The sequence below is a fragment of the Eublepharis macularius genome, chromosome 16 (genome assembly GCF_028583425.1).
Source record: "Eublepharis macularius isolate TG4126 chromosome 16, MPM_Emac_v1.0, whole genome shotgun sequence".
In the NCBI taxonomy this organism is placed as follows: Eukaryota; Metazoa; Chordata; class Lepidosauria; order Squamata; family Eublepharidae; genus Eublepharis; species Eublepharis macularius.
In genome coordinates this window covers 38,332,268-38,358,651 of record NC_072805.1, presented here as the reverse complement: position 1 = coordinate 38,358,651, position 26,384 = coordinate 38,332,268, and the positions used below count along the sequence as shown (strand labels likewise).

General features: G+C 46.6%; 1 protein-coding gene across 2 annotated transcripts in view; it reads left to right on the top strand.

Moving 5' to 3' along the window:
• Positions 1-14,065: 14,065 nt before the first annotated feature.
• The window catches only part of ZNF423 (zinc finger protein 423), a 358,203-nt gene continuing 345,884 nt past the window's right edge, over positions 14,066-26,384 (top strand). The window contains exon 1 of one of the 2 annotated variants that reach the window (XM_055000810.1): positions 14,066-14,372. In XM_055000810.1, the coding sequence (XP_054856785.1) occupies positions 14,333-14,372 (40 nt within the window). In that variant the 5' untranslated portion in view covers positions 14,066-14,332. The remainder of the gene's footprint in view (positions 14,373-26,384) is intronic. The other variant, XM_055000809.1, reaches the window with a different exon arrangement.

The following is a 26,384-nucleotide window of genomic DNA, read 5'->3' as shown; positions in this document are numbered from 1 at the left end:
GTGTATGGCATCATCATCATCATCATTATTATTTATATCCCGCCCTCCCTGCAAGCGGGCTCAGGGCGGGTCACAACAGAAGATAAAATATACAAGATAAAATCACAATCAATCAACACAGCTTTCTAATAAAACACCTGCTCACCATATAAAAACTATATAGCATCTGACGGAGGTGGGGGTGCGGCTTAACCATGCGTGGTCGCTCATATATGGGGGGAGGGGTAGATGGTCAATACCCCCTACAGACATAGAGGAGACCGGGAGAGAGGCTAATTTGGTGGAAACCCTGATGGCCTCAACCATACGCCTGGCGGAACATTACCATCTTACAGGCTTGCCTCCCATGACCTCACCCTCCCCAGGCATCTTCCCCCAGTCTCTAGCAATTCCCCAAGCCATAATTGGCAGCCCTGTTATGGACTCTTCTGTGCAGTTCACCCCTCCCAAGCTATTCTCTCATGGTAGAGTGGTAGACTGGCCAGTTCAACCAAGCAGTGTTCCGCTAGCGATCTCTTCCATGTGGTTCCAGCAGCTCCTTCAAGCATCTTTCTGGCCTTTCCGACCGTAGCCTCCAGTAATGGCTCTTTGGTCTATTGGTTAAGCTGTGGAAGGGTTTATGCTTTCTTTTCTTCATATCATATTGGAAGGAAGGAAAAGGCTTGGGAGCGGCACTTCTGAGGGCAATTGGGTAAGTAACTGGCTTACTCCTGAGGAGTCCAGCCCAGCAGAGCACAGGACAGGGCCAAACAGTAGAAGTGATGGAGGTTATAAGGGGAATTAGGTAGGGTTGCCTGGCTACAGGGAGTGGTGGATCGTACAAGTGCGCATCTGCCGCCCCAGTTGACGATGTCACTTCCGGCATGACCTGGAAGCAATGGCATCAGGCCACAGCTAGGCTTGCTAGCCTCCAGGTGATAGCTGGAGATCTCCAGGAATTACAACTGATCTCCAGGCAACAGAGATCAATTAGCCTGGAGCAAATGGTTGCTTTGAAGGGTGAACTCTATGGAACTATACCCCACTGAGGCCCCTCCCTTCCCCAAACCCCACCCTCTTCAGGCTCCACCCCCAAAATCTCCAGGAATTTCCCTACCTGGACCTGGCAACCCTAGCCACCGTTGATTTTTTAACAGTAGTTGTGGAATCTTTGCCAACTGGTTGTGTGTGTGTGTTTTCTGTTCTTGTATTCTCGCACTGATATGTTATTTAGTTATTGTTGTTTTTAATTTTGTAAACCACTTTGGGCCTCATCTGAGGAAGAGGCAGTATAAAAGCCTAAAATAAATAAATAAATAAATCAACTGGAGCACATGAGCCTATTTTCCCCAGACTATCTCATCCCATGGATCAACTGGTGATCGGTTGACACTATGCTACACTCAGGGCTCATTTTGAGGGGGAATGCGCAGGAACGCAGTTCTGGTAGTTCTCCAGAGAGGTCACATGTCAGGTGGCCCCACCCAACTGATTGTTGGCCATTTGGGGCCCATTTTGGCCTGGAATGGGCCCCAAATGGCCAGGATTGGTCCCAAAACGGCCAGGATTGGGCCTCTTACGGGTGGCGGATCTCTCTCCCGCTCAGTAGTGGCCCAATTCTGACCATTTTGGGCCCAATTTCGGCCCTGAATGGCCAGGATTGGGTCTAAAACAGCCAGGATAGGTGAGGTCAGGGGGTGTGGCATATACAAATGAGTTATGCCAATGACACACTTCCGGTGACGTCAAGGGGTGTGGCATATGCTAATGAGTTATGCTAATAAGTTCCTGCAGCTCTTTTTCTACGAAATGACCCCTGGCTACACTCATCCCCAAACATACGAATCCTCATGTCTCATTGACAGCATGACCTGATAGCAAAGTTGTCTCTGGAGCAATTAATCTTCAGCGGCTTATTTCCGTCTGCGAGTCCCTGCTTGAGCCTGTGGCCAATGAATGTTGCATGTGTGTGGGAAACTGCTTGTTGTTATGGGGCTGCTGCTGTTCTGACAATGGTGTAAAAGGGCATTTTAGCAGGTGTTGCTGAGAAAAAGCATTAAAAGATCTTTTCCTAAGCCTGAACTGTGCCCTTGTGTAAGGCAGGGGGCAACCAGAGACGGGGCCTTGGAAATGGTGGCCCCTTGCTTTTGGAATGCCCTCCTTCTTAAGGCTCCCCCAGTACTTGCCTTACTTTCATTCGGGTGCCAGGCCAAAACATTTATCTTTCTCTTAGGAACTAAGGGATTTCTTTTTAGTTGTATCTGCTCCTAGCCCGAGGACAGTTTTATTAGTATAATTTTAGACTGTTTGTTTGAGTGACTTGTCTTATTGACTTGCTTTGTTTTGTTTTGTTGTTCAGCTGTGAGTTGTTTGGAGCAGGCCTGGAGAAGCAACATACAAATTTCCTAAAGAAATATATTTTTTTAAAAGCTGCACTTCCTTAAATTCCCTTTCCCGCACAACACTTGAAAGACACGGGCACCTGGCAACTGTAGCACCTGGGCATTCTATGTTGGAATATGCAAGCTTTTGACCGACACAGTGTTTTTATCCTTATCCATGCTGCCCAGCAAAGAATTCTGTGCAACTTGCAAATCTACACACACCTGATCAGACATCCTTCTGAATTCCAAAAAGTAGATGCCTTCCCTTAAACCAATTCTTCCTTATCTCAACCCTAACACGGCACTTCTTCAAGAAAGGTCATTGGTGAAAAGTATGATGTCCGCACATGCTTATAGTATGTACTGTAGCTGTCATATCCTCTTGCAAAGTGCAAACTAGAATATTTGGATGTCTTTGATTTCTTTTGTATATGGCACAAAAATGTTCTGAACTTCTCATTGCATTCTGGCACAGCTGGTAATGGATAGAAGAGAGATTTTTCCTTCACTAAGTTTGAAGGAGAGACAATTTCCCATATGAACAGACCTTCTCATTCAGGTTGTCTCTTGAATCCCTTTTCTGCATCTTGGCAAATGGTGGAAGATTTGGGAGTTGGTGTCTGGGGAGGGCAGAGTTTGGAGGACGGGGTGATGTCACTTCCAGGTGATGCTCTAGGCTGCTTCTCCTAGTCTCTATGGTCTTTTACCATAGAAGCATGGGGAAATTCCTAGACTGCCACTATGTGAAGGCCATTTCTTCCATGCCTTAATTCGTTGACGACAGGAAATTGGAGCTGGGGACAAGGGAGTCTTAGGTAGGGAATAAGGATGAACCACCTAGGGTTGCCAGCCCCTGACACCAGCTGTTGTCCCCCCCATTCACCTGGCTGGGGGGGGGGAAGTGTGCGTAGACAGTATGTAGGCAGACAAAATGGCGCATATACTCCATGAGGCTTGAAATGATATCGCTTCTGGTTTGAACTAGAAGTAATGTCTTTTCAAGCTCCGAGGAGCATGTACATGCTTTGCATGCACGTATAGTGGAAGAACTGGTGGTCCCCTCATCTCCCCCTCCCCTAAATTAAAGTAGGGGGACCTGGCAACTGTGGATCCACATGACCAAATGAAAATCGAGGGGGTGGCTTAGAAATAGGAGCTAATCTGGAAGGCTACATCCATTGGCTTCAAATTTTAGGAATTGTTATTTCGGGGGTCCACGTGAGTCCTGAACCATCAGCTGCTGTTCCGAATTATCCGAGTGACATTTGTCAAAGTGGTTACCGTGCAGCAGTTTGGTCCCCACAATTGTTTGTCTGCAGTATCAGACTGTCAGATTCACAACAAAGGAGCAGTTGATCAAAGTACTGGGCTGTGGCAGAGATGGACAAATTAACAGCTAAAATCTGACAGAGGCATGAGTTCTCTTCTCCAAATGGAAGAGGCATTGTAATCAGATATGACCGAACGGATTCGTTTTTGGGAATATTGCATGGCTCGCCATTTTTGGTTTTTTAAACATTCATTTATTTCTTAAAAGGGCTCTGTTTCCCTTCTAAATTTGGGACGGCCTACTCCTCTCCCATGCAATTATTATTTTTTAAAATACTGTTCCTTGAATGCAGCAGTAAAGCCAGCCTAGGAACACAGCCTCAAACAGACATTTTCTTTCCAGCTTTCTGCATTCTCTTTGGGGTGTCTCCGTTTTCTCCATATCCAGGACTGTCTTTCTCTCTTGTTGTTTTGAATGAAATGGGGGAAGTCTCTCTGGCACTGCAGAAACGGAGATTCTTTGGACCTTCCGATGCACTTGGAATGCCTCCTGTCTTTGTGCATTCCAGTCCCGGGTTTATCTTGACGAAGGCGTTTGTATTCCCTGTTTGACAGATTTAACTCTCAATAAAAAGCAACACCGTTCTGGAACTGGTACGTGCGGTGACATTTGACTCATGACTGAATGAATACATTGTGCAATTGGTTTGGGAAGCTTGGTTGTTGCCATTATTTTACACGTATGGCGGGGTGGGGGGAAGGAATAATCCTTTAATAGAGCTGGCCACGTGTAGTAATAGCAGCAGACCTGTCTTCGGTCTCTCTGTGTCAATCATTCACGAAACACAATCTATTGTGTTAAATCTGGGCTCAAGTTCTTTTTACAAGTCGTGTCAATTCCGATTCGAAGTTAGAATTTGAGTTTGTCCGATGCCTGCCGAAGCAAATTCTGCTTGGGACACACATGAAGCTGCCTTGCAGTGAATCTGTTTCTAAAGACTACCGCGTGGTGCTGGTAACTGCATGGAGAAGGAGTTGTAGCGTAACCCACAACCACATGGGTAGACCCATAGCTACTACCCTGCTGCTTTCCAGATGTCTGCATCAGACAGTTATGAACATGATGCTGGAGATATGAATGTTAACAGCGTCTAGAGGCAGTCCAGGCACAGATCTCACAGGGGGACCCAGCAGAAGCTAGGGAGGTGGTCCACGTAAATATTGCAAAGGAAGACGAGTCTACTGGCAGGGTCAAATATGAGGTGGGTTTTGATCCCAGGAACAGGAAACCCTAGGCAAGGCAGATAAACAAAGAGGCAGAAAGACTGGAAGGGAAGCTGATCAGCAGACAGACAGGAAGGCAAGTGAAGGAGACAAGGGAACTACATCGGCAAGACCAAAAGTTGGCTTTTTTCCAGGTGAAAATCAAGCACTGACCTGGGAGCATTTCTAACTAGCTGGTCGCAAGCAGAAAAGAGCTAGTGTGCTGTGGGAGGCACAAAACTCCCATTGCATGTGCAACACGAAATCCCCAGGCAAATACGAGGACGTCGTCGTAATGAGCAGATGGACCCTAAGCTGCCACCATCTTGTTCTCAGAGATTCTGAATCCAGACGGTGATGTTTTCCAGAAAGCTGGGGCAGAAAAGAGAGAATGCAGCACCGCTTCTACCAAGAATTAGTCACTCGGTCTAAAAATGCGTAACCACCAGGATGCTGCCCAAGGCACAGAAGAAGATGTGGATTTCAAGAAGCAATAAAAAGTCAAGCTAAATATGCATTTCTGCCTTCCTTATCGGCTTTTTAGCAAAATCCCCTTTGCTTTCTTGGGATGCCATCTGAAGAAATAACATTTACTAGGAAGTAAATCCTAGTGAATCCAGTGTTGCTTTCATCAGAAGAAGCAAAATTGCAACTTGTCTGTGTATCGGGTCCCCCTTTTTTAATCCTACACTTCTTCCATGGAGCTCAGGGAGGCTTACACAATTCTCCGTTCTTCATTTTATCCTCACAACAACCTTGAGAGGTAGCTTAGACTGAGGGCCAAGCTACACATGACGAATGACTCTTGAATGGCAAGTGTATTTCTCCCTGTTCACTTGCCCTCCACTCAATCCACTTGCCATTCAAGTGTCATTCGTCATGTGTAGCTTGGCCCACAGAAAGAACGATTGAGCCAAAGTCATGCAGAGAGTTTCGATGGCAGAGTGGAGATTTGAACTTGGGTCTTCCACATCCTAGTTATGATAAAGCAAGAATCAGCAGCTTGAACCCCATTGGCTGAATTGCGTTCCCCAAGGTATGCTAATTATTGCCCTCTCCCAAGAGACATATTCAGGGGTAAAGAGACGTGGATGGAATGGCATCTGGGTCATCTTCTTAGTCAATTGACAGTGGGGATGCTCCATCATCTCTTTCTCACTTCTTAAAGAGGTCAACCCAAATATTAGCTGCTTCAGCCTCTTTCCCAGGCGTCATAGTTAACCTGATTCACGCCAACGCAACTGTTATTTCGTCAGGCCGAAAAATCTCGGTGCATATTGTTTATAGCACGACTCCTCCCCCAATCCTTATCTCGTACAGATTTCCAGCATTTAATAATCACAATGAATATCTCAATAGGAGCCGCGCGCTCTGTTAATGCTCTCGCTTTAGGACGGGATGTGGAAAGTGATTAATTGGCACAATTAGCTGATTAATGGCTTGATCACGTTTTAAAAATAGAGGCTCGATTAACCGGTGCTAGCCATCTGGGTTCTCCCAATACTGACTGCAGGGATTGGAGTATTTCCTTTTGGTGTTTGAATCTCCCCTAGACACACTGCATTTCCTTTTTCCTCGTGGAGGACAAGAGCATATTATCACAAGGTAGATTGGGGCCAACAGTCGAGAATCCCTGGGCCAAATCTGGCCCTGAGAATGACGTCGTCTGATTCCCCAACTGTCCACTCTGGACACAAAAAACTAAAGGTCTTCTGGAAAAGGGACTGTGGGGTGCAGCCTAACCCCTAACCTGTATTCCCTTTTCAAAATGGCTAGTAAAACTAATTACTGACCAAGTACGGAATTGAGCCAAATTGACTTTAGATTCAGGACAAAAGCTCGAGAGGGGCCATGGCTCAGTGGAAAGACATTGAGGTATCACTTTGGGATCAGGAAGCAATTTTCCCCGACCAGTTTGGCCAGGGATCCTGGAGGGTTTTTGCCATCTTCTGGTCATGGAGCAGGGGTCACTGGGGGTGTGGGGAGGGGAGCTCGTTGTGAACTTCCTGCACCGGGCAGGGGGTTGGACTAGATGATCCTGGCAGTCCCTTCCAACCCTATGATTCTAAGATTCTATGATCTGCTGATGTGCAGAAGGTCCCACGTTCTATCCCTGACCTCTCCACGTAAGAGGACCAAGTAGGAAGTGACGTGAAAGACTTCGGCATGGAATCCCCTCCCAGTCAGAAGACATCTTGATAGGCTGATGCAAAACAAGGCAACTTCATGTGTCTGATGGTGTTACCTGTTCACCTTTATTCTTGTATTGGGTCCCCAATTATTATTTATTTAGAACAGTGATACTCAGCAGCTCTGGAGCCACACGTGGCTCTATGCTCTGCCACCTGTAGCTTTTCTGAGGACTGTTCCCCAATGTAGCCTCTGCCCCACATTTTGGGAAAGTGGGCAAAGCCCTTGCCCAGTAGGGCACGTGGTTGGCAGGTGGTTCCCACTTTGAAACAGGTGCTGCTGGAGGAACAGGTAACCTGAGAGGCTCCTTGAAGTGTTTATAGCTCATCTTTCCTCTCCCTCCATCCCGCCTCTCTCCCCCTCCTTCCCTCCCTCCATCACACAGTAGGATCAGGATTACAAACTTCCTCTGCCCTAAACGTCTTTTGTATCCTACTTCCTCCAAGGTTCTTAGGGCTGGATATGTGGTTCTCCCTTCTTCCATTTTATCCACTTTATCCACTTCCTTAAAACACACCTGTAAGGTATGTGAGATGGAGAGTGATTGGTCCATTGTGGTCAAATGGGCATTTCTTCCTCGGTTTCCCATATCCTAGTCTCTCAAACCACTACATCACGCTGCCTTTTCCTATAAACTGAGCGCAAAAACTGGAAGGGCCCTGCCTGGTGTCCCACCAACCTCCCATCAAGCAGAGAAGGTGAGCAAAGTAGGGCCCCAAGGAAAGAGACCAGATTACAGGTGGGTTCATAGGGTTGGAGAGTCCATTCTTGATCATTTAGAGTTTTGGAAAGGATTACCAGTACTTTGAGCTGGATCCCAAATCAGACCGGCAACCGGAGTTACTAGCATAAGATGCTGGTGATGGCAGAGCCTGTGAACAAATCCTTGCCGTTGCATTCACCTATCAGAACTTCCAGATGTTCTTCAAAGGCAGCCCCACACAGACTGCATTACAGTGACAAGACCCCTCTTCTTTCTATGGTGCCTACACCGGTTTCTTTCTATTTTCGTTCCATGCACACATGTGCTGTTGCTGCACTGATCATGATGGCGCATGTTGAAAAATTAATGTTTTGGCACTCTTGGAAATGACGCCCCCACTGTTTTCTAGTGAAGGGGACAGTTCCTGTTTGCCTGTTGTTGGGTTCACTACCATGAAAATGGAACAGTAAGCTGTCTGATTTGTATACGAGCGGAGGAGCCATTCCCACCTTGTATTTTCCTTGTGTTACAAAACCGATTAATACAGAGTAACAGCGATGGAGGTTTTGCCCGGTGACGGGATCGTCTCCCTTCCTCCCGAACCCCTTAGCGCATTGTTCGCAGAACCAGAGAGTGCTGGTCATTTGAACAAACAAAACGAACAAAGGAAAAACTGCAGAGAAGCAGCCAGGTCTTGCAAGGGACAGGAAGGTTCCGGGAGCACTTAATCTTTGTCGCTGTACTTTCTGCCGGGGTGGTGTTTTTATTAAAACTCTCATAAATGAAGATATAAGACACCTGAGAGACTCCAGAATGGGCTGGAAACAAAGGCCTTTTATTAAACCAGTTCACGGATCTGTTCCTATAACAGCGAGACTCTAACCCTTGGATATTACAGCAAAGCCGTGACTCGAGGCTTGGGGTCTACAACTGGATCATTATGGTTCCAGCATTCACTCCAGAGGGCAAAGAGGCCTTTTTCCTTATTATAAGTATTTTTAGCATGTTTTTCCCCCCCTGGACTCAGGTTCACCATTTTTTGAACTCCCCCCTCCCCGTCATTCTAGCCAGCTTTTATTGGGGTGCTTAATTAAACACATTGTTTAAAAATGCCATTTTCAAAGACAGAGCAAAATAATCATTACGGTGAAAGAATTTACGCATGCTGAACTCTGTGGGCTGGTGCTGGTGTACCACTGTCAACTAAGGTCCCAACAACAACAACAACAACATTCAATTTATATACTGCCCTTCAGGTCAGCATGTAATGCCCACTCAAAGCAGTTTATAAAGTATGTTATTATTATCCACACAACAATCACCCTGTGAGGTGGGTGGGGCTGAGAGAGCTCTGAGAGAGCTGTGACTGATCCAAAGTCACCCAGCTGGCTTCAAGCAGAGGAGTGGGGAAACAAACCTGGCTCTACAGATTAGAGTCCTGATGTTCTTAACTACTATGCCAAACTGGCTGTCATGTTACAGCATACATGGGTTCATCACAGGAGCTCGTAGCTGTACTGCAGCTCTGAATTCCCGGTGGGAACTTCAATTAAAAGTGCTGTCGGGGCTTGACTTGGATTGGGACCATAGCATGGGAAGGAGGAGCACCCACTACCTTTTTTCCAAAATAGCACTTGAGGTGTTATTTGTCCTATGAGGAGGCTTCCACATGCACTGAATGCTTGCACACGTAGTTTGTACTATCCCTATTGCCTATCCCTATTGCCTAACAGAGGGGATGGAGGGAAGGGGTTCCCTGTTGCCTAATAGACAGGATGGAGGTAAGGGGTTCCCTATTGTCTAATAAACAGAATGGAGGGAAGGGGTTCCCTATTGCCTAACAGAAGGGGTGGAGGGAAGGGGTTCCCTATTGCCTAATAGAGGGGGTGGAGGGAAGGGATTCCCTAAAGCCTAACAGAGGGGGTGGAGGGAAGGGGTTCCCTATTGCCTAACAGAAGGGGTGGAGGGAAGGGGTTCCCTATTGCCTAATAGAGGGGGTGGAGGGAAGGGATTCCCTAAAGCCTAACAGAGGGGGTGGAGGGAAGGGGTTCCCTATTGCCTAACAGAGGGGATGGAGGGAAGGGGTTCCCTGTTGCCTAATAGACAGGATGGAGGTAAGGGGTTCCCTATTGTCTAACAAACAGAATGGAGGGAAGGGGTTCCCTATTGCCTAACAGAAGGGGTGGAGGGAAGGGGTTCCCTATTGCCTAATAGAGGGGGTGGAGGGAAGGGATTCCCTAAAGCCTAACAGAGGGGGTGGAGGGAAGGGGTTCCCTATTGCCTAACAGAGGGGGTGGATGGAAGGGGTTCCCTATTGCCTAATAGAAGGGGTGGATGGAAGGGGTTCCCTATTGCCTAATAGAGGGGGTGGAGGGAAGGGATTCCCTATTGCCTAATAGAGGGGATGGAGGGAAAGGGTTCCCTATTGCCTAACAGAGGGGATGGAGGGAAGGGGTTCTCTGTGGCTGGGAGAATGGGCAGTATTGAACACATGAAGCTGCTTCCAACTGAGTCAGACCGTTGGCTCCAACAAGTCAGTATTGTCTACTCAGACTGGCAACAGCTTTCCAGTATGTACTGCCCCACATCCTTCCACTTTTAAATGTATCTGAAGCAGGCAGCCTTGACTCTTGAAAGCTTATACCCTGGAAATCTTGTTAATCTTTAAAGTGCTACTGGACCCAAATCTTGCTCTTCTACTGCAGACCAACACAGCTACCCACCTGAAACTATCTCTCTTTCACTTGGGAGCAAGTGGGGCTTGAGAGGGCTTTTTTACTCAATTAGCTGGGCTGTAATATAAGCAAGCTGTCTCAAAGAGATGCATCAGTAAAGAGATAGGGAGTGACTCTACAGTTACTCCCTATCTTTTTACTGATTAAATAGATATTGCTTAAGTATGATACTGCTGGCTAGAGCCTATATTGCTTAATATGTCAATTTTAGAATTACGGATGCTCTGTTTCAGCATTTCTTCGACTCTGTATTGGGTTTACATATATGTGTACCCGATTACATGTGTATTGAAATGCCTTTGAGGTTGACTGTAGTGACCCATACTGTGTAATCCACCTTGAGCTTCGGCAAGAAAGGTGGACTATAAATAATGCAAGTAAATAAATGAACAAAACTTCCATCTCAGCAAGATTCAGGTCTAGTAGCACCTAGGACCTGAGCTTTTGAGAGTCAAAATGATCTGTCAAATTGCAGAAGAGAGCCTTGCCTCTTGAAAGCTCATACTTTGGAAATCTTGTTAAGGTGGTACTGGTCCCAAAGCTTGCTCTTCTACTACAGAGGAATAGCAATAACTGTGCTTATATACTGCTCTTCTAGACAGATTAGTGCCCCTCTCAGAGTGGTGAACAAAGCCAGGATATTATTATCCCCACAATACAGCTGGGGAGCTAAAGCTGACAGGAGGGGCCTATTCAAGGCCAACTGCCAAGCTTATGGCAGTAGTGGGTGTCGAACCAGCAGAGTGCTGATTCACAGTCCAACCACTTAACCGCTATGCTACAACAGCTTTCATAATAATAACTGTGCTTATATATACACCACCCTTCTGAACAGATCAGTGCCTTACTTAGATTGGTGAACAAAGTCAGAGTTATTATTATCCCCACAATACATCTGGGGCTAAGAGGAGTGGCTTACTGAAGGCCACCTGCAGAGCTCATGGCTAGAATGGGAGTTGGACCAGCAGAGTGCTGATTCACAACCCAACCACTAACTGGAATGGGAGTTGGACCAGCAGAGCACTGATCCACAGCCCAACCACTGAACTGCTACGGTGCAGCACATGCTCCAACCACTTAACCACTACACTATTTATTTATTTATATATTTGTTTATATCATATTTGTATTCCACCCTCCCCGCAAGCAGGCTCAGGGCAGATAACAACCTTAAAATCATTTAAAAATGTTCCATATTAAAACATTAAAATATCATATATATCATAAAAGAGTGCTGCCACCAGGCACTCTTTGCCTGGTGGCAGCAATACAGCTATTAACAAACAATACAGCCACAACACTACAGCCGCTTTCATAATAACAACTATGTTTCTATACTGCTCTTTTGGACACATTAGTGCCTTAATCAGAGTCATGAACAAAGTCAGGGTATATGTAACACCCTTATGGACAGATTCCCCACAATATAGCTGGGGAATGGCTTACCCAAGACCACTTGCTAAGCTCATGACAGCAGTGGAATTCGAACTAGTGGAGTGCTGTTTTGCAGCCCAACCACTTCACCAGCTCCATTGAAGTCAGTGGGCTCAAAAGAGTGTAGGACTGCACTGGGAGAGATACATCAGTTGTGATGGGAGTGGTTGTGCCTCAGTGGAAGAGCCTCTGCTTTGCATGCAGAAGAAGCCAGGTTCAATCCCCGGAATCTCCAGTTAAAAGGCCCAAGCAGTAGGTGATGTGGAATGAGCTTCTGGATATGGGCCCCAATCAGAGTGGTGAACAAAGTCAGCCTTGTTATTATCCTCATAATACAACTGGGGAGCTGGGGATGAGAGGCCTGGCTTACCAGAGACCACCTGCAGAGCTCATGGCAGTAGTGAGATTTGAACTAGCAGAGCACTGATCCGCAGCCCAACCACTGAACCGCTAGGGTGCAGCCCACGCTCCCCACCTGAACCCATCTGTGCAGACTCCGGGTTGCAAAACGGCATCCCACTGGGCAGCCTCCCTTTTTGCCAAACTAAAGCCAGCCGGAGGGCGCCATCCCCCCAATCTTCCCCCCATTCCCCACCTCGGGAAAGTTTGCAGGGCTGAGGGCCAAGCTAGGAATGACACTTGAACGGCAAGTGGATCGAGTGGAGCGCAAGCAAACAGGGAGAAATACACTTGTTTCAAGTGTCATTCCTCACTTGTAGCTTGGCCCTAAGAAAGAGGGCCAAGAAGTTGCAAAGAGCAGAGGCGAAGCTCATCCCGAAACTGCAGCGAGACGGTTGCAATCTAGGGCGGGTCAAAGAAGGGGGGGTCCTTCATTGGGGAGGGGGCCGGAGCCGCAGGAGCCGAGGGCGAGGAGGGGGCTGGCGGGCGGCTTCTCCAGCCCGGCGCCTCCTCCTCCTCCTGCCGCCTCCTCCTCCGCCGGTCCGCGGTCCGCGCGCCGGGTTTTGCGGGCGTCCGGAGCTGTATTTCCAGGGCTGTCCATGGCTCGGTGCTGTTGGCTCTCTCTCCGTCTGATCAGCCCAGGCTGCGCGGGGCTCCCTACGGGATCAGAGCGCTCCCCCGCCGGGACTCCACTCCTCACATCCTCCTGCTGGGACTCAGCTACATTTCCAGCCAAGCCTGGCTTTATTATGTGTGTCTGCACTGCAGCCCCAGCAGCAAGATCGGGAGGAGGAAGCGGAGCCAGGACAAAGACGGCAGAGGGAGGCTGGCGAGAGCCAAAGGCGGCGAGCCCGGGCAGCGGCGGCGGCGGCGGCGGCCATGGAGGAGGCAGCCGGGCCCCCGCGCCGCGGCTAGCCCATGCAGGCAGCTAGCGAGCCCGGCGGCCGCCCCGAGCCACCCGGCCCGGCTTCGGCCAAGTAACGTCGGCGCGGGAGGAGCAGGCGGCGGAGGCGGCGGCGGCGGAGCGGACCGGCGGCGGGGCGCGCACTGAGCTTGCCAAGAGCCCAGCGAGGGAGAAGGGGCCGGGGGGCGGCCAGAGGCGGGCAGGCGGGGGGCGCCCCACACTCCAGCCCCCAAAGGAAGGGGGAAAAGGGGGGGGAGAAGCACCCCTCCGAAATCTGGGCTCGACTCTCGAAAGCGACCGAGTTGGGCTTTGGAGCCGGAGCCGGCTCTGCCCCCCGAACACTCCTCTCTCCTTGCGGAGGGCCAACCTGCGTGGCCCCCGCGGCTCCGGGCAGGGTTGACCAGGCAGGAGGCGGCCGCCGAGGCATTGTGAGAGTCTCGGAGTCGAACCGCCGGGGGGTGCGTCGGGGAGGCTTCAAAAACAACCGCCCAACTACGCTCCCCGCTGGCGATCTCGCCCCCCTCCCGCGGAGCCTCGAGCGGATCTGCAAACGGGGGTCGATCGTGGCTTCCAAGTCCGACGGGAGAGGCACACACACACACATACACACAAAAGCCCCCCTAAGAAAGTTTCGAGGAGAACGCGCGCGCACACAAAAGAGGAGCGCAAGAGCGCGGAGGGGGGATTTGGGATCTGATTGATTGATTTGCACGACGGGCTTTTGGAAATATATATCTATCTATATTGCGATTGCGGAGTAAAGGGGGAGTGAGGGAGGGGAGTCTCCCGGGGCCCCCCCAGCGGGTGTTCAGGAAGGGCTCGCAAGTTGCCGCATTGCAACAGGCAAGGGAATCGGAGCATCGATCCGGCCGCCGCCGTCGCCTCGCCTCGCCTCTGCCCAGCCGCCACCAGCCAAAGTTTCAAGTGGGAGAGAGAGAGAGAGAAGGAGGGAGGGGGAAAAAAGAGAGAGAGAAGGAGAAGAAAAGGAGGAGGGGGAGAGGAAGAGGAGGAGAGAGGGAAGGGAAAGGGAGGAAGGCCGGAGGAGGGGGAAAAAGGCATCTCGGCGCTGGAAATGTCCAGAAGGAAGCAAGCCAAGCCGCGCTCGGTGAAAGGTAAGCGGCGTTCCCCGGCTCCTCTCCTTTCGCTCTCCCGTTGCAACGTCTCGGCGCTCGTGCGGCCGCCGCCCGGCTCCGGCAGCCTCCGCCGCGTGGCCAATCAGGGCTTGGGGCCGACTTTGGCGGGGATTGCGAGTTTGCAGAGGCGGCCGCTCCAGCCCGGACCGCCTCCCCCCCGACGCGCGCCCTCGCCCGGCTCCTGGACCCATACCGGACCCGGGAGCAACAGCGGCGGAGGCTGCGGCGGCGGCGTCTCTTGCAAGCCGAGTCTCTCTCCCCCCACTTTGGCTTGGCTGCAAAATCCTTCCCCCTTTTTGCAAACAAAACCGTTGGTAGCATCCAGCCCGAAGAAGAGTGCTGTGGAACCCGAAAGCTTGCGTGCTCTTTTGCATCATTGGAGCTGGTCCGAATTAAAAAAAAGGTATTGGGTGGATTGGGGTTGGTTTTGGGTTTTTTTAAGGATTTTGCCTTTGCTGGTCCAACGAAGCAAGGGTTCTTCTACTCTACCCCCTTTCTGCCCCTTTTTGGGGATGACCTTGTCTAGAGGAGATGATATCGCCTCCAAACCCTTCTCGATGGAGAACAGTTTAGGATGGAGAATAGTTTAGGAGGCAACTGAGGCCTTCTCTACTTGAGGCTCAGATCCCACCAGACTGCTGGCACTTTGATCGCCATCATCATCATCATCATCATCATCATCATCATCATCATCATCATCATCATCATCATAATCTGTGATCACTGCCCTCCAGATATTTGGGCTGGGATTTTTTGGTTCTTTGCTGACTCAGGTTTTATCCAAATCTAGGAATCAGTGAGATTATCTGTCAGTATGTGGCTTTATTATTATTAATCCACAGAATGAGCTGTGCCTTAAGCCTTCCAAACCGACCTGTTTATGAGTAGTCCCATTGTAGGTGATGCAACTGGCAAGCCCCAAAGATTGCCTTTATGATTTGGGGAGCCTCTTTGGAGGGGCTGTAGCTTTATAGATCTGATAGCCCCTGACTTCTTCTTCCTTTGGGGATTTGGATGGCAAAACACAGGAGATGTTTACTCTAGAGCAGACCCATAGATCTCAGGGAGGCTTGAAAGAGATCAGCAGGCCCAGTTGCTTGCAGTTCACAGGCTGGGAGTGGATCTGCAGAGCCAAGGCTGTAGAATTCTCATTGCAGCCTTCTGATGTGATCTTACTGCTTCCTCGAGAGTAAATACTTATTCCAAGGTATTTTGAGAGGTATCTGTGGGAGGATCTCCAGGTCAAGTCTTTCTGTTGCTGACCGAAGGGGTGATTTAGCAGATTTTTTAAATGGCCCTTTAAAAGAAAAATGCTCAGGAATCTGGTTCCACAAAGGACATTCATGTCAGCGTTCTTTATCTTACTCCCAAGGAATCCGAACAGGACTTACTGAACTCTAAGTATATGTAGTTTGGGGCTGTGGAAGCATCCCAAGAGTTAAGCCTTAACCCCCAAGACAGGTTTACGTTCTGTGGTTGAAGCCCCAGGATTTGAATGGGACTTCTGTGAAATTCTTCCAGAGTTTATGAATAGCTGTTCTTGCCACCCCGCCTCCTTTCCACCCCTCCAGGAGGTTAGATTTTACTCCAGATGTGGGTCTCCTCTGAGATACTCCCCGATCCCACCTTGACTGACTTCATAGATCTCAAGATAAACCTTAGACGGTGAAGCGAAGAGGCCCTCCCAAGCTTGGCTGCTTCCAAGTTGTGGAAAGTTAGGCCTCCCCAAACCCGCACCTCTAAATTGTCTCTTCAGATTGTTTGCAAATTCCACCTCTTACTGCCCCCCCATCACATCCTCTTTCAACAAAAGCAGCCTTATAAAAAAGCCATAGACCAAGGCGAAGCAGGCTTGCTTTATTATCCCCTAGGGCTGCCTTGTGACATTCCGTTGGCAGCTAACGCCAAATGATTTTTATGCAAGCGGGAGAGTAAAATAACTGCTCTTTCTTGCTGTTGTCTCGGCCTCCGTAAGGTTTGATCCGTTGCTGTGGGCTGGGTCAGGGGTTTGCCTTGGGCTGCCTGCCCTGTGGCTGCCTTATTTCCAGATATCCCCCCCCTTTCTCCTTTTTTAGTTTTCTGCACTTTTCCTTACATAAAATTGGGAAGGATTGCTTTAAAAGTTTGGAAACGAATGGGTTCTTATTTTTAGCCTGTGGGACTTGAGAAAGGGGTTTCTATCCCGAAAGGAGAGCAAGGGTTTCCCCATAAGGTGCCTCTCTGTGTGTCGAAGGGGAAGGCCACCTTGGTACTCCATGTGATGGTGGCCGTTACTTATGCTGTTTTCCCATCATCCATTTTAAGGACTAGCTTGCCCTTGGTGAGGTGGGAGCTGAATGTCTGTCCCTGTCTTTCTCTCTCTGACCACTTGATACCATAAGCACCTTACATAAGAGATTTCTTCCCCCTCTGTTGCCTTTACTGTCTGCCTAGTTCATGTGGCGGCCCCCCCCTTCTCTCTCCTTCCTTTGCTTGTTTGAAAGCGAGGAGGTAACCCTCACGCTCAGGAGTATAGGATTTGCTGCTCTGATCCCGTAATGGCTGCTGGACGGTGTCACTTCTATTGCTGCCCCTGTTGCCGAATGCAGCAGTGCAGTGGGAAACCAGGCAGGAAAGAAGGGATCAATCGGACCATAGTTTGAGTAGCAGAAGTGGGCCGACCGCGGGGGGGGGGGAGGGGAGGAGGTGAGCAGACGACACCCGTCTCTGTGTGAATAGTGAAGCGCAAGGATGCGTATGCAATGTGGGAATTCGGAATGATGACTCTTTCTGAGTGCATGTGCCTTGTGCATGCTTGAGACACTGAGCATCCTGAAAAGGGGGGAAAGTGAATGGTTATGTCAACAAGGCAAAAATTAAAGCCTATCTGAATTTCTTGTTAAATAGTTTATGGGAGGCACTAGATGGTTCTGAAATGCTCAGCATTTGAGCTTTCTGCTCTTTTGACACCCCCCCCCCCCGTGACCACATGATTGATCTACCCTTTCAAACGAAAGACACTTTTTTTAAATAATAAAAAGAAGCGTTTGGTGTAGGTTGGATAGCTGATGGTATGATACTGCTTGTATCAAGTGATGTGCCTTGCAAGTAATGAAGGTACAAGGAACTTGGATGTACGTCCATGTTATGCCAAAAAACCCTGACGCAGCAAGATTGGAAATGGAGAAAATAAAACCTCCTGTAAGGATACATGCTGCCCTGGATTATGGATCCTTCAGAAGTTTGACCGCTTCTTTCTCAGAGGAAGCTCTAAGGGTGTGAAAGTTTTGTTGGGAATTCACCTGATTCCTTTCATATAACTTACGTCAATTGCAGTGGGGTTTGCTGTGGCTCACAGGTTGACCAAGAAACCAGTCCAGAAAATTGGCTGTTGCACTACAGTCCTGTGCTAGTTGATGCTTATTTTCTTTGAGTTGCAAGGCCCCTATCTCTAGTTTTCAGTGCTGTATCACTAAACCAACCATAACAGAAGCTGCTCTGCAGTTAAAAAGCAGAATTGTTTTTTAGTTGCAGATCTCATGTGTTCTGGTCAGGCTTGAGGTCTGTCGATATGCATGTCTTATTGCCGTATAATTTATTGTAAATCCGGTGGCAAAGAGAACCAGTTATATCCATGAACTATCGAAACAAAGACCTGAAAGGTGGGATATAAATCATTGAAATAAATCTTTGCAACCTCTCGAAATAAATGCAATGCCCATACTTTTTGCACTCTTCCTCCCGATGATCATGAGCTGCAAAATGATTCCACGTATTTAAAATATTTGGGCATGGAACTTTGGGTTCCTTTTCTTTTAAATGAGGACAGCATTTCACAAAACGAACCAACTAACCTAGCAAATTGCGACTGATCTCAAGTTACATTCCTCGAAGACTGTTTGGAGATAGGGTTAGTAGAAGTTATTGTGATTCCTTGCTATTGAGCCTAGCAAATTTAAACACATTTTAGTTAGAACCTGACAGCCTTTTACTTGTAACTATAGCTTCTGATATCTTTTTTTTTTGTTCCTTTGCAGGGGAGGGGGGCAGACCTCATTATTAACACTTAATATAACCATTTGAATTGTTAATAATTGTAGATGTCATTCATTTAGTGACAGGAAGAAGTAGCTGGCTTTTTAATAGATTTACAGCAGAGAAAACGTTCTTTATGCTTTCTCCCACAGAATAAGGACTCTTGCTGTAAAATGCATGTTTAAGGCACCATAAAAGCAAGACCTTCACACGAAACAGAAGTTTGAAGGTGTCTGTCATGGCTTGACAGTACATTTCACCTTTCTAGCTGTGTGTCAGCTTTACCAGTAGGGTGTTATGGACTTTCACAATCCAAAACAAAATCTGGCAAAAGAAGTTTCCTGGTGATTGATACAAGAAGTCTGAGAAACCCCGGAGTTTTACTTTTAGGGAGAAAGGTGAGGCCTTCCAAGGTTTAGAATAAGGCACTCACATTTGAAAGATGGCTTCTAATAATCTGTTGCACAAAAGCAATCTCATTCCATGCCCAAGAACTCATCGTGGGATGCCAGAGACCCATTAGTTCCCAGTGCTGCTTTAAGCATCTATGCTTAGAACCTTTTTTAAAAAAAAATTGAGCATGATACATTTTCTGTTTTGGCTACAGTCATTTTATACGCCTCTCTTTCTGTAGTGTCCCCTGCCTCCATTTTGCCTTTTGGTATATTTTGTAACTGATCTAAGTGGCTGAGTTTCCAGACTGCATGTTAGTTGAATTCCAGACTTGGTCTGTTTCAAATTTGGAATGGTTTCTTTCTGTGTAAGGCTGATACAAGTATTGGGGGATGAACTATCAAAAGACAAACTGGATACCACGTATTCTGGTGGTAACTGGCCAAGCTGTGACCTTAAGATGATATCCATAGTAGAGATGTTGAATTCACTTAACTTCACATTCACTTTAGGGTTTTTTGGGCCTCCTAATGATTTATAAAATGGATAGAGGATTTCTTTGTTCAGGTTACAGCACCAGGAGGTTAGATTTTTCTTTTTTCAATAGACCATCATACGTTTTGATGCGTCTTGGGAGCTGGCAAATCTTTAGGTTGCTACCATCCATGTTTCCATGGAAATAATTGAGATGTAATAAATAAAGGAGTCCTACGGTCACAGGATCTCAGGCCTAAGTAAGACTGAAAACAGGTTTAAATTATAAAAATTTCAGAAGATTTCTCCCCCTCCTCCAAATGTTTCACAGGTTGTTTTGGCTGTTTGAGTGCCTTTATAGGTCTTCCCCTCTTTTATGCTTTTTTTTTTAAATGTTGCCTGAATTTCTCTTCAGGTACATACATCCATATCCATGCCAAAAGTTGATGCTGAGGGTGTGTGGCATAAAGGTATGCATCTATACCTGAAAAAATGTAGATTGTATGTTAATGAAAGGATTCGGATCTATTTAAATAGAAAGTTAGATGGTTCCTTTTACATGGCGTGGGATGACTTAATGTAAATCATAATTTGGGAGGGCTAAGTGAAATACCATGAATCTGTATTCTTCCGGTATATTCAGCTTGATAAAAAGAAACTGGACTCAGTATCGAAACAGAATACGTTCATTGAGACTGGAATTGTTTCTTTGACAAAGGTTAACACCTTCCCATTCAATAGGTGGTTTTCTGTGATCCATCCATTGACCACAGATATGTGAACCAAGTAAGTTTTACAGTGGGTTGATGACCAGTACTTCCCTTCTCTATTCATTTAGGGGTTTACATAATAACTTGCATCTTTCTAGCTTTGTGTCAACTTTTAAAATGGAATAATTAGGAAGGCAATAGGGTTACAACCCATAACTGTGACGCTTTCTCTTCTGTGTTAAACCGTGCGCAGCTTTTTAAAGAATCTAGATGACAATCAGGTATGTCAACTTGACTAGGATACTAGCAGTTTGCCTATTAAATCAACATTTAGAGTTTAATCACCTTGAAGGAGGGTGTAATTAACCTCTGTTGAAAGTGATTCTGCGTCCCCATAGCCATAGAATGGTTGGAGACCAATATTCAGGCGCTTTCAGACAGAAAGGCATAAGAAACGGATGACGTTGTCTTAACATTTGTATTTTGTTTCCAGTTTTAGGGAGAGGGCATATATATCTATTTGGCTTTTGTTGAATTTTCTATCCTAGAGGCTATAGAGCTCACCGAAACTGGGGTGTTTTTTGGGGGGAGTGGGTTAAGTGAGATTTGCGATTCTCAAAATTTGAATAGTTCTTTGCCTAAAATGGCAGGGAAGGGGTGCCTGAATACAACTGAATGAGCAGTGTACTAGACTTTAAACCTGAGATCCATGTTTGCCTGTGAATTTGACAGTGTTGCAGATTGCTGTCAGATTGCGATGGTATTGTGTGTGTAAATGTGCTAGTCACTAATCAAACTGTTTTGCGGGGTAAAACAAAGAGAGATGCGCTAATTAAGCTTGGATTTGTTATCCTGCTTGAAGTTGCCGAATCGCTGTCACATTTTTTTTTTTTGCCGTGACTTTCTCTTGGCAAATATGCTGATAGAAACTTTTGATTCCCAGCCTCCCCTCCCTCATTTGTGTCAGTCAAAAACAAACGGGTGCGCACCAAGCCATCGCCCCCCCCCCCAACCAACCTAGGTGGTTTTCGACCTCATTATATGCAAAGCTAAATTAAAAAACACACACACACACAGACATATACCCCATCCTTTTTTCCTGGGCTCCCAATTAGTTGATTACAATGCATGATCTCCTTTAGAGGAATGCTGTTTCACCTCTCTGCTCATACAGAGGTTTGATTTTTAATGTCATGTGAAAAAGATTTCTTTTTGTCTTGATTGATGTCAAGAATGAAAGCCTGGTGGTAATATCCCTTTGAAAGCTATTGTATTGTCAGCTCTAGCTGACAGCGGGAGGCTCTCCTAGTGGTATAGATTAACGCTGTAGAAACACTGACATTTTCTTTGTTATATTGCTGTTGTTCTGCTTGCAAAGTCAATTATACAGTGTCGAAGCTCAGTTACAGAGTTGACTGTGGAAGTAACAATGTCTTTCATACTTGTTTTAAAGATATAATTTCCCCTTCTTCGTCTCTCCCCTCCCCCGCCCTTCCCCAGTAGATAGCCAAGAACCTTGAAGCTACTGGAATAGTCTGCAAATTAAATTTTGCCGTGTATAATTATCGTTGAGATTTCCGTGATCCTCTTCCCCCCCCCCTCCAGTTTTACAGTTCATTCATACAATTCTGTGCCTTTTCGTTGTGAATGCGTTAACTGAAATGGAGAGGCTTCCCTCCCCTCTCAAATCAGATAATTTAGGTTCCTGATTATTTCTTAGCAAGTGTAGCATTGTCTGCAGTGGGTGGGTGGGTGGGTGGGGGCTTGACACCAGTGGAGATACTGGCGATTCCCAGAGCAGGCCAACATATTTTGAAAGCATGCAATTCAGCTAGGTAAGGAATCCCAGATTTTTAGCTTCCATTGTCTTATGTTCCTGCCACAGTCCAGTGAAGTTTCCCCCGAGGACCTCTGGAACGGGAAGGGGGGAGTACGGCTTCGCGTTTAACTGGTTGAAATCCTTCGCTTGTATACAAAATGCTTATAATTGTAATGTCATTCCTGGTGCGTGTACAACTAACCTATAAAAGTGAGTGTGCGGGTGGGAGGGGGAGAGCAATTTCTAGAGTGTGCGCAGATTAATAATAAAATGTTGCATAATTCAAAATGTCTAATATTATGTGTGCAGGGTTTTTTTTGTGTGTGTGCTGGTAACAGAAAATTGTTACAAGGCAGCAACTTGCTAGTTGAGAATGCAGTGGGTTTTTCTCTCCACCTCCCCGAAACATTTGTATACAATCCAGGCAGTAGAACGAACATCATTCATTACCAAATTACTTTAAATAACAAGTATCCGGCGGAACAGTCTCTCATTGGGAATGTTAATTGTGGGATTTCTAAATTACTATTCTAAACTAATAGACAAAAGATTCCACAGTTACCCGTAATTTGTCAGGATTTATTTTGTTTCTCTTCAATAATTGAAAATTAATGTCTTGAAGTGAAAACAGATGTTCATGCCATCCTTTCAATTGGGTATAAAAAAGGAAGTCTTTATAGATTTAACGTTGGCTGAATGTGGTTGAAACTGGGCTAATGAAGGTTTTGGTCTTGCTGCATTTGTGGATGGAATAGAAGTATAACCAGTGAAAAATCACAGGCGGCTGAAAAAGTGTGTAGTTTGGTACATTCTTGAGGGTTTTTTGGAGGGGCGGATTACATTTTGAAAAGGGCTTACTGTCTTGGCCTTTCTAGTAGGTACAAATAATTCCCTGGCCCACAAAAACATTTTAGGAGCTTCTGTCTTTGCCTTTATGATACAAGGCGCAGTTTGAGCACAGAGTCCAGAAAACGAGTTATTTGGAAGCAGCTCTTCCTCATTTGGTCTAATGGGCAATTGTACCAAGTTTGGAAATTGCTGGCTCAGCTATGGCGAATGAGAATTCTTTCCAGGAAACCAGGGAAACTTTTGCGTGCTGATTCTTTTTCTGTGATCTCTCCATGTATGACCCATTAAAGATGCAACGTTAAGCAGGTCTACTCACAAACAGGCCCCACTGTATCCAGGAGAGTACGACCTGGAGAGTGTCTTTAGGATTAGCTTGTGAAATAATTTCTAAGAACCTCTGCAGACTTCTGGGCAACACTGAACTATACAATTTCTGTGATATTAAGGGTGTAATTTGGCTGCATTAAACTAAATACTGCACCCGCACATTGCTGTATATTGTGCAGTTTTTATTTTATAACAGTCGTTAATTACAGGGTTTTCACATGCATATTACACAATCCAGTAGTGGATGATGCTATTGAGCCCTGTGCAATGCCCAATAAGGTATCGATGCAGAATTATTTCTGAGATTTTTTAAAACTTTAGTTCTTTTCTCCTTAAAAAATGAAGCTGATTTGTTTGCAGATAAAGAATTTTCTTTTTACTTTAAAACCATTTTCCTTGGAGAAAAGACTGCTTGTGCTATTACTCCATAATTATAAGCTTTGCCTTTAAGCTTTTCTGATTAAATGTTCAAATTCTGCATCGATACCTTATTGGGCATTTCACAGGGCGCAATAGCAGCATCCACTCCTGGATTGTGTAATATGCATGTGAAAACCCTGTAATTAGAGAGTAACTGAACAGCCTCTGAAAACCCTAATTTGGGCATCCCTGTCCAGAGACCCTGTGTGGTATACTGGTTATAGTCTCCAACTAGGATCTGAGAGACTCAGGTTCGAATCTCCACTCTGCCATGATATCTGGAAACTTGCTCAGTGCCAGTTACATGCCGCCTAACCTACCTCACATGGTTGTTGTGAGGATAAAATGGAGAAGGGAGAAATGTTGTAAGATGCTTCGAGTCCCCCGTTGGAGAGCCAGTTTGGTGTGGTGGATAAGAGCGCAGGACTCTAATCTGGAGAACTGGGGCCGTCGTCACACGGGCTTTTTTTTAGTGCTAAAATGGCGCTATTTCCCGGCAAACACCCACCTTATTCCAACACTGATGCGATTTCCTCATTGCTGTTTTTTGCTTGAAAGTTGCGATATTTTGCGCCTCAGTGTGAATGCCTCACATCGATGTATTTCGCCTCACAACGTCCTATGCCCTCCTTTCAATCCCAGAATCCATTTCTTCCTGCGACTCCCCTTTTTTTTATCTTATTATGTCCTTATAACGCCATAACGACATAACACAATGAAAACTTTCTGCTGAAGTAAAAATGACTCAATTGCCATGGCAGAGTCTTCAGCGATGGGGATCACGTCAGACAGGGAGTTTTCTGCGGGCAAAGGGCTATTTATATAATTTCAAAGTTGGAAAAACAAAAGGATCGTAATGTTTATATGCTGTTATTCCGTTATAGCGGAATTAAACGCCAGAATAATAAAAAAAAGGGGGAGGAGCTGCTTCTGCGCGGTTAGAGAGAACAGAACAGAGTGCTTCGGTGTGGACAGCTGGTGGCGCGAAGAGCCGTTAGGTGACCCAAAGAAACGTTACTGTGCCGATAACAGGTAGGACGCTATATGCTGTAAATTTAACGGAAGAGATGCCCGTGTGACGACGGCCTGGGTCAGTCACAGCTCGGAGCTCTCTCAGCCCCACCCACCTCACAGGGTGATTGTTGTTGTGGGATAATTATAACACACTTTGTAAACCACTCTGAGTGGGCATTGTCCTGGAGGGTGGTATATAAATCAAATGTTGTTGTTGTTAAGCAGAGCATAAATGGAAGTAAGTAAATAAATAAATATAAAACCAGCATGTTTTGCCTGTTAGAAAATAGTAACTATGGATTTCCTAGCCAATGGGGAAACAAATATAAGTCATTGGTTGGGTTCTACTACTGCTGCTAAATGAGAAGATGTAAGCCATTTCCCTGCTGTCTGAACTGGCACAGTCCATTCTACCACTTCACTGTGGCCATCTCATTACTTCCTCATTCTCCTGCAGGATTCAACCAAGCAAAGATTCCTTTTGAAGCAGGTCTTCTCCTTTAGTGGAAGGAGCCCTACGCTCAAACCCTTAGCTGAACGCATCTTAATTTTCTGCTTCAGAGAGAAGCATTAGTAAGCTTTTCAACTGGTATTATTCAGTGTTGCAAGTAGTTATTTAGGGGGAAACTCTGCCTGTAGGGTACTTGAAGCAGAACGATGCCAATGGGGCCAACAATTGGTTTGGTGGCTGCATTATGCTGGCTGCAGAGATCAGATTTTTTTTTTCTCTCTTGCAGTTTGGAAGGCCTGGATGTAGGCGGGGGAAGGGCTGGCCCCTGTGGAGCTGCTGTGGCACTGAATAATTTGCCATACAGTTGTTTGAATGGTGGTAGTTGCTACTTGGCAGGAAGAGTCACTAATGAAGAATATGGTGCCATTTCTGATGCATAAGATGGTATGGGATACAGTGGAACTTCCATAGAATCTACTTCTGGTTAAAAGGGGTGGAAAATTATCGCCTAGTAAGTCTCAAAGAAGACCTTCTCTTGCATTTCCTCTATCTTTTGAAGAGGAAGAACGGACAGAAAGGTAGGCAAAGAGAAATCAGATAAGGTTATCTGGACTCAGTGCCTGAAATACAGACATTTCACCATATCTTTTCCATGTAGTTTGGATAAGAGTTACATGCAACTGACAGTGCTGTTTTAAGCAGAGTTACACATTGTTATTGTTATTGTTAACAACAACAACAAAACAACAGTAATAGAGTTTATATAATGCTCTGCTCAGGGTGGTGTACAAAATCAGTGTTATTATCCCCACAATGCACAATGAGGAGCTGAGCTGAGAGGGGTGGCTTACCCAAGGCCACCTGCAGAGCTCATGGCGGTAGTGGGATTTGAACCAGCAGAGTGCTGCTTCACAGCCCAACCACTGCACCACTATGCTACAGCTGGTTTCATAATAATAACTGTGTTTCTGTACTGCTCTTTTGGACACATTAGTGCCTTACTCAGAGTCATGAACAAAGTCAGGGTATTGTTATCCCACAATATACCTGGGGAATGGCTTACCCAAGGCCACTTGCTGCGCTCATGACAGAAGTGGGATTTGAACCAGTGGAGTGCTGCTTTGCAGCCCAACCAATTCACCAGCTCCACTGAAGTCAGTGGGCTCAGAAGAGTGTAACGCTGCCTAGGACTGCACTGGGAGAGATACATCAGTCCCTGATGGGAGTGGTTGTGGCTCAGTGGAAGAGCATCTGCTTTGCATGCAGAAGGAGCCAGGTTCAATCCTCAGAATCTCTAGTTAAGAGGACCAAGCAGTAGGTGATGTGGAAGACCTCTACCTGAGATCCTGGAGAGCAGCTGCCAAACTAAGTAGCTGGGCTCATTTCGAGAGGGAACGCACAGGAATGTAGTTCTGGCAGTTCCCCAAAGAGGTCACATGTCAGGTGGCCCCGCCCACCTGACTCTTGACCATTTTGGGCCCGTTTCAGCCTGGATTGGGGCCAAAACGGCCTGGATCGGG